This window comes from Rutilus rutilus, assembly GCF_951802725.1.
Source record: "Rutilus rutilus genome assembly, chromosome: 6".
Lineage (NCBI taxonomy): Eukaryota > Metazoa > Chordata > Actinopteri > Cypriniformes > Leuciscidae > Rutilus > Rutilus rutilus.
In genome coordinates this window covers 16,573,158-16,586,947 of record NC_140214.1, presented here as the reverse complement: position 1 = coordinate 16,586,947, position 13,790 = coordinate 16,573,158, and the positions used below count along the sequence as shown (strand labels likewise).

At 37.4% G+C, this 13,790-nt stretch overlaps 1 protein-coding gene across 5 annotated transcripts in view; it reads left to right on the top strand.

The window, feature by feature from the left end:
• Window positions 1-13,790, top strand: part of astn1 (astrotactin 1) — a 242,840-nt gene that overhangs the window by 207,983 nt on the left and 21,067 nt on the right. For 3 of the 5 annotated variants that reach the window (XM_084410826.1, XM_084410824.1, XM_084410822.1), the window contains 3 exons: window positions 536-804; window positions 1,804-1,937; window positions 2,051-2,202. In XM_084410826.1, the coding sequence (XP_084266952.1) occupies window positions 536-804; window positions 1,804-1,937; window positions 2,051-2,202 (555 nt within the window). Of the gene's footprint in view, window positions 1-535; window positions 811-1,803; window positions 1,938-2,050; window positions 2,203-13,790 lie in introns of all 5 variants that reach the window. The other 2 variants (XM_084410825.1, XM_084410823.1) reach the window with 1 other exon arrangement.

Below are 13,790 nucleotides of genomic sequence, written 5' to 3'. Positions count from 1 at the left end.
TCATTGGCTGCAGGATCAGCAGAGGCCAATCAGCTTGTGCCATGTGGTAATGATGGGATTGCTTGCATATTGCATGTAAAGTACCTGTTCAGCATGCACCCTCTAGAGTTTCATGACTGAACTAGATGTTTAATTAATTATTTAAGTTTGATCGTTTACATAAATGTATAATAGTATTGTAATATTATATTTTAATTTGGGATGGGCTTAAAATAGAAGCAAGGCTTTACGAAATAAATGTACAGTTCAAATGATGATTTAGTGTTTGAAACAGTGCTGATAGAGCACATATTGTATATGCTTTTTTATTTTAATCATTCAGCTTGTTTTGCATATTCTTTTTTAAAATGATTGAATTATTTAGATTTGATAAATTTAAATAAATTTTTTCATATTTTTGTACTTTTATATTATTGTTTATTAATAAACATGTGTTGTTTATATTAATATGATCTTTTTCTTTTTTTTCATTAGTTGTTTTGTAATATTTCTTTCTAACTTTAAAATCAAAATCATGTGGAATTGTCTTTTTCAGGAAACTCTCCGTCAGACGAGTCGGAGGAGCGGGACAAAGAACCACGCACGCTCACTTACCCAGCATACATTGCCAGCCTGCTGGACTCGGGTGCCAAGCGCATGGCGGCAGGGGTGCGCATGGACTGCAGCAGTCAGGGCCAGTGCCCTTTGTCCTGTCACCTCTGCCACATGAGCCCTGGGCCTGCACGTCCTGCAGAGCCTGTGCTGCTCAACATCACGAAAGCCACGCCAATCTACGACCTGGTCAACGGCAACGACACCTACCAGGTATCTGTAAGTTATTATGCTGTACTCTCACCCTGCAGCTCTTGCCAGGATACCCACAGAAGCTAAGCAGCGAAAAGCCTGGCCAGTACCAGGATGGGAGACCTCCTGGGGACAACAAAGGTTGCAGCTGGACAGTGTTAGTGCACCAGTATAGTGATGGGGATATGATTCTGTACTGCTCATTAAAAACAGCAAGGTGTTCAGATAAGAAAAGAAAAAAATGTCAATTAAATGTATCCATGTCCAATTTATCAGCAATACAGTATCTCATCATAGTAAAATAAATGATCAAACATATAGCCTTTATAGTATTTTTTTTTTTTTTTTTTTTTTACAAATATTTACAATTATTTTAAAAGCATTTAAATAAAAACACATATACGATGTTTGGAAAGTTTATAATAATAATAAAGAAAATTGAACTTAAAAAAAAAAAAATTGAAAGAAGTCTCTAATGCTCACCAAGGCTGCATTTGTTTAATCAAAAATGCTTGTAATTGTGAAATATTATTATAATATAATTGTTTTCTATTTTATTGTATTTTATAATGTAATTTAAGAGTTAATCTAATTTTCTTTTCTTTCTCTCCATACATTGTAAGGGAAAGGCAATGTTGTTTCAGAGGAATGGCAAGTTAATGCAGTTTGATTAAAGATTAGGCTGCAAAGATATATACATATACATATATATTGTGAGTGTGTGTGGTTCAGGTAAACATTATGTGGACAAAATGTCCCCACAAAGATGGTGAATAACAACATCCTTGTCCTTTTGAGGACATTTTTTGTTCCCATGAGGAAAACAGCTTATAAATCATACTAAGTGTACGTGATGTTTTTTGAAAATGTAAAAAATGCAGAAATTGTAAGGTTAGGGAAAATATACAGTTTATATGCTAATGCGTCATCCTGGTAGATGCTGCACTCTAGTGGAGGAAGATTAATAGGTTATTAAATTCAAACTTTTAACATGTTCTGCATCTTTGCCTTATCATGCAGGCTCTGCAGGAGGCCATGATGAGTGTACTGTGGTGCTCTGCTAAAGGTGATGTTATTGATGACTGGTGTCGATGTGATTCCAGTGCCTTTGGCACAGATGGACTCCCGACTTGTGCTCCTCTGCCTCAACCTATGTGAGTTCTTGGAATTTACCGTTTGAATATCCTTAGCATAAATGGCTAGAATTTCAGATCCTGGTCAAACTTTAAGTCATAAATGTTCTATGTTTATTTTATACTCTTGTCAGGCTCAAGCTATCCCATTCATATGAACCCAGCAGTTCACTGATCATCATAGAATGGAATCATGCAGAGCCACCAATCGGAGTGAGAATTGTTGATTACCTCATCAGTCAAGAGAAGGTGACAGAGCGGACTGATCACTCCAAAGTTGAGACAGGTAAATCAATTATAATATGAGCTTATACAAAACATTTGGGATATATAAAATCCTCATATTCCTGTCTGCCTCAATAAAGGTTAAAAGACCAAAAAAGAGAAACAATACCCATTTATTTGGGAAGTAGCTGTGTAATAAGCGGGATAATGTACATTCAGCCAGTCATTATCACAAATTAAACCCCTTTGGGGTGATACAAGATCCCTTTTCCTCATGCTTGGGTCCTGATTACTCTGCCAAGGTTTATGTGCGATAGTGACAACTGACTGCTCATGAATATTTGAAATATAAATGAATTTTAATTGAATTTGAAAGACTGAACCACAAAATTGTGACCACATTTTATGTTGACATTAATAAAACAATGGAATAAAAATGCATTCATATTTTCTAAAGATATTCAGTTCCTCTTATGTTGAGGCTTTGATTGTACAATAAAACCTCTCACACAGTTGCCTTAAAATTTACCTGTAGATTAAAATAACCACCACAATTTATCGAGAAAAGCCCTACAGTTAAGTGTTATAAATCTGAGGGATGGCTGTTAAAATTAAGATTAAATACCATTCCAGAGAGAAAGTAAAACAAATGCATACATTTAGAGAATTACCCAAGTCTCTGGATGTTTCAGTTGGCGCTGTTGGTCCTATTATCGGGTAATGGAAGCCACATCAGAAGGCTAAGAAACTCCCTAGACAGGGTGATCATTTAAGACAAAACCATGAGAGAAGCCAATGGTCACTTTGATTTACAGTAACTTCAGAGTTCAGTAGCAGAAAGCAGATAAAGGTGGACTAGTCAGCCGGATCATGAGGGAGGGAAGCATGCAAGAAGCCATTACTAAAATGAACAAGTGAAGGCACATCTAGAGTTTGCCATTTGTGTCATGGGACCAGATTTTTGTGGTCAGATGAAACCAAGATGGAGCATTTTAGTCTGAATTCAATATAAACTGCCCACCTCTCACTATATACAGTTGATTTCATTCACTGTGGCCTGATAATTGTGACATATTGCCTATATTTTCTGCTTTAACCACTATGAGATCTGTATAAAGGATCCCATTTGACCTTTAAATAAAGGCAATTTATCTTTAAATAAAGAAATAAAGATATCTTTAAATAAAGACCTTTAAATAAAGAATAATCTGAAATAACCCTGCAACATGATCTGAAATACCCTCCATGTTGTGCTTTCGCCCCTTTTTTAGACAGTGATGTATTTGTGTAATTTTGAAAGAATGAAACACCTCGAGGTGAATATTAAGTCAATATGTGTCTCACATCTCTATCCTTGGCAAAATGGACATCACATGGGATTTATCCATGAACATCAAAAACACTCACCCCAATCAGGGTGAATGTATGTTCACTTCATTCTAAGCCATATTTATCATGTTGCTGGATGAAGACCATGTTATTGTTCTGCCAGGGATTGCTGAGTAGATTGAATATGTCTTAACTTGAATGGCCCCCTTTCCTCTTTGCCTGGCATGCCAAATAGAAGCCCACCTCACTCTGTCCTGTGTGTCCTACTCTAAAGTTGCGCTTTTCACCCCTCGAGTCCCACTGGTCTTCGTACTTCGGTACTTACTGTGCTCTATACCAGGCCCAGAGATTTTATTCCACTTTAGGCAAGAATTGAAAAATCGATTTTTCACATAGATTATCAATGGTTCTTCAGAAGGCCTTGAAAACAGGTCTTGATACTGGACTTGCTGTTCTTCATAAGGACGTGAGACACACATGTGGCTCCCAGAAAATGCTGTGTTTTGTATGCGTCAGACATATTCAATGATTGATTGATCTGCTCACAGCTTAAACTGTGAAGTGTTTTAAATACAATGAGAAAGACCACCTTGAAGCAAGGGAAGGGCAGAACCATGGCAAGAGTTGATTCTGGTAATGATTAGGATTTAAGCCTTTCAGGATGAAGCAAAAATGGGCATATGTTAAATAACCTTGGATAAACACCAGAACATTTTAATCCAGGGCACTTCCCCTTTGCTACCAGTTTCCTTCCTGACAAGAAATCGTGTGGTGTTTGTAAATAAAGACTAAATGACAGCTTCTGATATATTTGTATGGCGATTTATTTCATTCATCTCCCTCTTGCTGGTGTACCTTGTATTGTGTGACATAGTCCAGTAAAGGTGGGTTTAGGGCAGGTTTTACAGGAGTGCCACGAGGCATGATTTCGGTCTCTGTGCTTGCGCTGGCCAGCGGAAAAGCGGCTAATAGGAGAATATGGTAGAAGAAGACTGTACATTCGCGAGATGGACATATGCGCATTACTCTGTTTGTTCTGTGTTTTCTTTCTAACCAGTTAGGCTATGTTTAGGTGGTGTTTTTCATCATGTTTTCATCACGCAATCATGTTTTTGATGCGGTGGTGACTCGTTCATGTAAAATGTAAGGGTGGCGCTGCCAATAAAAGCACCTAAAAGCTGTCACAAAGAACCGGCAAAAGTTATGATTATGAATATGTCAAATACAGCAGGGAGACATTTTAGTTGTTTATTAATAAACCAGTGTTTTCTGTGTCAGTGTCGGCTGCAAAGATGAAGTTGACGATGCTGACTCACGATCTTCGCAGTAGAGAACGCGCCAGAGAGAAATGCACATTCACAATCATACGGATTACATAAGCAGAGAGCAATCTGTTTTCTTTCGTTTTGAATTGTTCTGTTTAAAAGTAGACATGTCTGTGAGGCAAGTAGGCGCTGAGTTTCGGTTCATTTATGAGACGAGCTCCAGTTCACGCGCCGGCGCCTCCGTGTCCTGATTTTCTCGTCTACTATAAATCCAGGCAATTGGTTGATGAAACATTGCTTAAAATTAAGATAGCCTACAATTAATACAAAATGAAATTCACTTTAAAGAAAGGCTTTGTGCTTTCTGTTTGAGGTCTCTGTGAAAGTTTTAAAGCAGTATTTTCGTGTCGCTTTCAGAGCGTTCACGTGCGTAACTGAGAACTGACACATCCGTAACATTATTTTTTCCTCATAAATGCGAACACGAAAAATAAAATAAAATGAAAATATTATGTTCTGTGGAGAGAACAACCCTTCTTCATCCGGTGGGTAGTATTACTTTTGGTTTGCTTAGTGCAATTCACAGAATTACAAAAAATATTTTGCTACCTAAATGTTAAAGATTTTTTGTGTCACGCATGCATGCATGTCTATTTCCCTCATATTAAATATTAAACGCATGTGATATTTTTCTAATGTCTGGACTCCTTTATTAAGGGAGTAGCCTATGGATATATAAACACATGTTTCAATATATTGGTATTAAATGCATTTTCTGAGAATTTGTATTTCAAGTTTTTACTGCTAATGTCACGTCCATAATGCTGGAATTGCCCAATTTGAAAGAATTAAAGAGTTTTGTGGTGTAGGTCTACGTATTTTATAATGTTAACTTCAAATAATACTAATAGTAGCATTGGATCTGGACGGGAAGGATAACTCTAGGGGTTGGAAGGGACGTGTCGCGATTCTGCCTTCACACACCGCGACACAGGTTTGTGGATCTGAGTGTCACGATTTCGGTTTCATATTGCATATCGTTACAGCCCTAGTCATTTTAGAATGTTAAGTTCTACTTCTGTAGTTATTTTGGTGAAAGTAACTCAAAAGTAATACAGGAGTTATGTAACGCATTACAATTCTGAGACAGTAATATTGTAAGGTAAATAATTACTTTTAAATAACAGTAACAAGTAATGTATAATGTATTACAGTTTGGAAGTAACTTGCACAACACTGCTAGTAACTACTGTATATCTGATGCAACAATAATGGCACTTGGACTTACAAGTATCTGGTATCTAACAATTATAATTCAACTTGTCTTATGGTAAACGTGAGGATGTGGAGGGTTATTATTATTATTATTATATTTTAAGTTTTTAAGTGTCAATAAAGACATTTACAGTATTACAAAAGATTTCTATTTCCAACTAATGCTGTTCTTTTGAACTTTCCATTCATCATAGTAAAAAAATCACAGTTTCCACATATTATAGAGGTCAACTGTTTTCAGCATTGATAATAGAAAGAAATATTTCTTGAGCACCAAATCATCATATTAGAATGATTTCTTAAAGATCATGTGACTGTAGATTGGAGTAATGGCTGCTGAAAATTCCACCACCACAGGGATAACATTTTAAAATATATTAAAATAGAAAACGGTTATTTTAAATTGAATTATTATTACACAATATTACTTATTATTATTATTATTATTATTATTATTTTAATTAAATGATACCTATTATGCCCCTTTTTACAAGATGAGTCTCAGGTGTCCCTAGAATGTGTCTGTGAAGTTTCAGCTTTTCAGTTTTGTTGAAGCTGCTCCCCGTCCGCTTTCCAGAAGAGGATGGAGCTTTTACAGCTTGTGCCTCGGATACCCTGCCAAAAACTAAAACATCTGTTTAGTTTTGATTATCATCTCTATCGCAGTCACGCTCACGTGATATTTTTTCAGTTTTTCGTTCTTTAAAAACATACAAAGTTCACATAAACAGTCAGTTATGTCTGTGAATGTAAACAGCAGGGAAAGAAATATATTGTCCATATTAGATCTGTGTATTAAAGTGACAACAGCGTAATATACAGTACCTACTGCTGTATATGCTGTTAATATGAATCAGACAACAAAAGAAAAACAGAAAATCACTCACTGCTCTTGATTGAAGAATTTTAGTAGCTTTAATAAGAAGAAATGTTTTACTTGAATGCTGCTGTTAAATAGCCTGGCTCCGCCCTCCTACGTACTTCCGCTCAATTTCATTTTCCTTCAGTAACTCCGTCTGGGATTGTGGTGTATTCTTTGGTTTTCTCTGATAAATTTTTAACCGGTCCAATCAGCGAACAGAGGGAGTGGCTGAGAACTATGACGTTGAGATCGTGCGCCAGTTTGAGTTGACATACGTCACGACCAAACGTTAGCAATTGGTTATGGCAGATACAGAGTGACTCTGGTCAGATCCAATAGTTTTAAACTTCAACAGAGTACCCGCCTACAACGAAGTTAACGCTTGTCAATGGAGAGAGGCCAGACTCTCTGTACAAATGAAATGTACGAGAGTCTGGTAGAACCAGGCTAGCTGTTAAATGCTCTGGTGAGGAAATAAACATGGCGGACCGTGTACAGCTCATTCAGGGGAGGTGCTAAGCTAATAGGGCAGATTCCATTGCCAGTCGTGGACAGGGCTTGTTCCAATGTGACGTCACATTGGAGCACATTCGTGAATGGCTCATTTTGAGACACTGTCATTATTTATGGTGGGAAAATAACAAATGAAGTGGATGGATTTTTACCACAACTGCAGACACATAATTATGTTCAAAAACAATATAAAAGTGAATTTTGCATAAGAGGTCCCCTTCAAAGAGAGGGAGAGAAATTGAATGCTTAACAGCTTGTGCTTTGACATCTTTTGGATTATGCTTCTGTTTGGTCTTAAAGTGGTTTTATGTGGCAAGCTACTCTGGAACTGTGGTCAAGAAAAATTAAGCTTTTGAAATATGATGATAATTTCCCCTTAGTTGCTACATCCTTGTTTGTACTGTTTGTAAATTATGTCAGGCTTACACCTGTATCATTAGCTCAAAAACAAAAATAAAATAAATAACCATGACAACCTTTGGCTTACCTGTTATATCTTCCTCTATCTCCATCCGTTCCCCTCATTCGCTTTAAAGACATGCCCATTTACTGTCTTTCCCCAACTTTGTTGTTGCCCTGTCCAAGTTGGACTTCAGACACGTTGTGGCTATTAAAGCAGAAAAGAACACCATGGTAAATGAAGTCCAAATGTGGTATAGTGAAAATAAGATTGATGAGGAGATGATCGTAGAGGTCCTGCTGCAATCCAGATATGTATAAGTGTTTCTGCATTTTCCTCTTTATCCGTAGAGGTAACGTCTTGTTCTTTACGAGCCCTGGATTTAAAGTTGGCCAGAACCAGCATCTTTTCAGCCTGGAAGGTTCTGAATGTACTCCACAGGCTGACAGAAAACTGATTATAAAACCTCTTTTGATTTGTAAGGTCTCATAAGTAACATGAGGGATTTTCTCATCTCATACATGGCTTTCCTTCATTTGTTTTAAAAAAACAAGAAAAAAAAACACAGAGGCTGTAACTTGTAAGTCATTGCAAACCCATGTTTCACGAGTTCACACGTACATGAAATCAGATGTTGTAATTTATGCATATTTGGCGTGCTGTCCGGGAGAGGGCTCCGAGCTCGGAATTTGGACTTTTGACTGGGATAGAACCAGCCAAGAGTGAGGTGATGGGGTAGTGGAGGGATTCTGTAAAGCTGTCATGGGACAGGCTATATTTATACCGGCTTCCTCGTGTGCTGATTGGTTGATTACCTGAACTCATTTACTGTCGTTCCAAATCTGTGAATGTACAGTCTTCTGTTACTCTGAAAAGAAGATTTTTTGCGATGTCTCACACAACGGCCTAACCAGATGCGATGCAATAAGATTACAATGACAAGCCATTTGTCTGTCTACACCAGATGCGACACGACTATGAGTAAAGACAAAATCAATCACAGCCAATCAGAAGAGCTTGTAGGGGTGGAGTCTCTCTGCAAGCGCACTGCAAGCGCAACAAATTGGAAAAATACATAATCAAAATCATAAATATTTTAAGACGATTAAATATACATACTGAGTGACTGAAACAATCATTGTCATAGAATGCACTTTGTTTGTTCACGATGAGTTCACAGTTTGAGGGCCCTATCTTACACCCAGCACAATGCAGCGCCAAGCGCGATGCAAGTGTTTTTTGCTAGTTTCAGTCCGTCGCAGTTATCATTTTCACGTCCTGCGCCACGTTATTTAAATAGCAGATGCATTTGCACCCATTTGTGCGCCCATGGGCGTGCTGGTCTGAAAACGAGGTGTGTTCTGGCGCATTGTTGGCACGTTGCTATTTTGAGGCAACAGAAATAGACTGTTTTTTTTATTTTTATGTAAGACCGTTAGTAATGTGCGTCTATGGGCGGGTCCGCAACGCGCGTACACACAGGGACGCAAGTACAGTAGCACATAAACATGCCAAATATTAAAAATAAAATGATTACAATGTAAAAGATTATTATTGTGTACATAAAGATATGGTGGTATCCGGCTTGTCCTGTAGATGGTCTGCTTGCGCACTTTTACCTCGCGCATGAGCAGTTACGTTTGTGCTCTGGAGACGGCTTCGGTCTTTCCACTATCAAATTCCGTCATGTAAATAGCGAATCTGCCATGGCGCGAGCGCAACTGGCATTTAAAGGGAATGGGAGATGAGACTCTGATTGGTTTAACACACGTAAATCTCAAAACACACCCATTACTCATTAAGAGAACAGGGACAACCCTTTTAGACCATGCGCCTGCCGCGCTGACCGTTTTTCCCGTCGTTAAACTAGCAAAAGTGGATTCGGACACGCCTTAAATGAACTTACGCCCTGCACTTTAGACCATGCTCTTAGATCGTTAAAATAGGGCCCTGAACATGTTTTATTTTATTTTATTTTTATTCCGATTGATTTTGAGGTGAATTATCCATTGTTGCTTTCAGTGTGGCTATAAAGGTCATGCAAAATGATATTCAAACTCACATTAAATACTTTTAATATTAAATTAAGCATATAATCCCAACCAAAAAGGTTTGGTTTTCAACATTGTTCAAAATATCTTCTGTTGTGAGAATAAAGAAATCATACAGGTTTGGAATTAAATGAAGATGATTTAATGATGACAGATTTTTTGGGGGTGAACAGAAATGAAAATGTTGTTATAAACTTGTATTTTGTTATATATATTTTTCCCCCGTGGAACACACAAGGATAAGTTAGAAGAATCTTCACACAGATCATTTCCAAAGGCAGTTCAAAATCATGACTGTCAAATATCCATCATTATTCACTGATAATCTTCCATTACAGTTTCATTTGTGAAATGGATCAATTGGGTGAAAAGATTCGGTTCAAAAGAATGATTTATTCTATTGATCTAGTTCTTAAGTTTAACTCGATACGGTGCTTGACTGTTGAAGATTATCAGTGAACAACAGCTTAAATTGTTGTCTGTTTCTCATCTGACTTCAGGAGACTTGGAATACAGTCACCATGCTCTTTATTATTAGTTTGTAATTTTCCAACTGTTTAGTTTTTAGAGTGAAAACTAAACTCAAACGTGTTTGAAAATGCTCCTACTTCAGTTTTCTCTAAATCATTGGACATGCTGGGAATTCACTTGGAAAGGGAAAAATCACATTCCTGGCAATAAATTACACAAACCACATTTGACATATGCTTTCCTTTACTATGTATATAATGAAATGATTGTCTCCTCCTGAAAATGGTGTCCAGTGCTTTATTTTGTGTACTGCTGCCTAGAAACGAGGTGTGGCTCATCTTACCTTGTGTCTCATTTTACTTTTGTCTGTGGATGAGCAAATAATGACAATTTTCATTTTGGCCGAACTATTCCTCAAAAAAAAAAAAAAAAAAAAAGGACTTTATGTGGATTTTAAAGTGTTTACTGGACATACTGTGTTAGGAGTTTAGTAAATCTAAAAACTACAAAACTGGTCTGCTATAAAATAACACACACAGTGAGACTGCCAGCTTTGCATGCTAATAGAGCTCTTAATAGGAATCAGGCACACAACGTGACATCATCAGCTCTTGCTTTTCTCTCGTGGTGTGGGAACCAAGTAAATGGGAAGTCTGCCTTCAGTCATATCACCCTGACCAGAAACAATGTGAAAACAAACAGCTTTCCTCACCAGACTGATGTCAGGATTTTGATCACATAATAGCCGGGTTTACTCAAGGGTCAGAGGGACATAACATCCTACCCATAAACAGACGGTTGGCATAAAGAACCGGGTGCCACACTTCCCAAAGTCAAGTAGAGGGACCTATCCTCAATGCAGAAGGCAAAACAAGGGCTTCTAAAAAAAATAAAGGGGGTTGTTTTTCCCTTGAATAGGTGGAAGACACAGTTTCACTCCTGAGGAATGTTTCCGTAGCCCTGCTCCTGGAGGATGATCTCACTCTCGGTGTCTGTGAGAGGGGTCAGGTTCTGGAGCCCGAGCAGGTGCACTGAGGAAGCTGGCACAGCTCACACTGATTCACTCATACTCACACAAATCCATGTGTCTGTGTGTGCACGTACTTTTGGACAGGCATCTAACTCTGTGTTATGAGTTGTTTTCTTTTGGGTGGGTGCTTTTATATTTGTCTTTATTTAAGTTTGTGCACATGTATGTGTGTCTGTGTCTTTATATGTGTTTTTATATAGAAGTTTGAATTTATGTGTTCATTTTTTGGTATATGCACCGGGATCCACTAGTGAAAATGCTTTACCAAAAATATTTTACATATATACCGTATTGAAACATTGAACATTAATATCAAATTGATGTTGAAAACAGTTGTGCTGCTTTTTTTCGTTCTTTCTGGGAAACGAATAGAAATATCAAAAGAACAGCGTTTATCTTTTGTAACATTATAAATGTCTTTACTGTCACTTTTCGTCAATTTAATGCATCCTTGTGGAATAAAAGCATTTGTTTCTTTATTTAAAAAAAATTATAATAATAAATACAAATTTTACCCACCCCAACCAGCCTGAAACATTTGAAGTGGATCAAAACCTTTCCTCAAAGTTATACATGAATTTTGAACAAAACCTGTTCTTGTCTTAGGACAACTTTGATTAACTTTTTTGATCCACTTAAAATGTTGACTTCTGTATTTATTTCTTGTTTTAATTGCATTTAGAATCCCACATTTTCAATGTGACCTCAGATTTATGGACCCCACTGTGTGCGTGATCATTTGCACCTGTGCAAATTGCTAGACATAATATCCAGTGAACAACAACAGGATCGTATTAAAGTCCAGCAATACTTGGAGTTCCTCATCATAAAAACATGTTGTCTCCACCCGTTATTGGAACTGAAGGGCCTCAGGGTTTCTGTCCAGGCAGATGATGTTAGGATGTACAGTTGCTGATCTACAGATATAACAGAAATGAAGGTGGCTTGAGCTGTGCTATAAAGGCCCTCCTTCATGTATTTCCTGGCCAGATGTCAAATGCCCATTTGACCAGGAGCCATCAACATGTGCTGCCGAGCATGTCTCCACCCGACAATACTGCCGTTGTTTGTCATTGATATCAAACTATACATCACTATATATCACAACAATTACATATTCACCTTATCCCCATGCTTTCTACTTGACTCTAATTGGTCAGATGCAGTTTTGTAGTTAGTTAGTTCATTAGTTAGTTAGTTAGTTTTTCAATACCAGAAAAAAAAACAAAAAAAACATTTGGTTCCCCTTTAATTTTGGTTACGTTTTTGATCGTGTTGTGTTTTATGATTACTTAAGTCTACCTTATTGGTGTTATCATTTCCTTATATACAAAAGTGTCCTTGAGCACTGGAAAGGTGGTATATAAATAAACATATTACTATATTATTATTATTATTAAGAGGTTTACTGTTTTATTAATTGTAGTTTTTGTTTGTTTTATGTTTTATAATCCTTTTAGGAGGAATGTTTGCTGTGGTTTTGGAACTGCTTATATTCTTTCTTTTTTTTTCAAATGTGTTCTGTGTGAGTGCTTTCCATAATATTTTCTCATTCTGGGCTTTCTTTGGTGTGGTCGGTCTTTAGTCACGTTCATTATATGAATCTGTCTTCCAGGCAATTTTCTTACCTTCACAGCACATGGAGTCTAAGTGTTATCACCTGTTGGTTTCTGTCAAGTGTAGGATTATATCAAATTGTAGGAAAGAGCATGTTTCTCAATTTAATCGAAGTTGAGCGGCAGCTAAGCTCTTAGCAGCGCTATGACGTAGATGGCAAGTGTAACGTCTATATCAAAAGATATTTGCACGAAAATGAATGCAGATTAAAGAGTTTTTGTTTCACTCCCATCCACTCCAACTCTGCATAGCACTAACACCCACCTTTCCTCTGCTACAATTAACCTTTTATATCCTCTTTTCGTTTGAAAAAGACAAAATGTTCCACGTGAGAAATCGAGTCTGTTAATCATTTTTGGGGAAGAAATGCCAAGAATTGATACATTACAAACCGTTCTTATCCATCACTCGCTCTCTGTTCATCAAAGTAGACAACGAAGGCCAGATGTTGTTTGTGGAGTATTTTGCGGAGCTGCCACATGTGTTTGATACCAGAACGTTGCTGTTTAATGGAACTGGTAAAACTTCCAGCGCTTTGGATATGGAGTTGCTCCTGTGATGGATTTGGAGATGTTTAATTGAAATGTTTACCTGTTTAACAGAAAAAAAAAGATCCTCATTATGTGTGGTCAGGCTCAGGCTGTTCCCACAAAACTAATAGATTCTTTGTTTTCTCTTGCTTTCTTTTTGATTTTGGAGTTTTTCATTGTTAAATTTTACCTGAGTTGGTAGAAATAAAGTCCCCATGCGTCCAAGGGCCTTAGAAACTTCCTTTTCTGCCTGGCTGCCTGCCTGCCTGCCTTCCTTCCTTCCTTCCTTCCTTCCTTCTCCCGCTT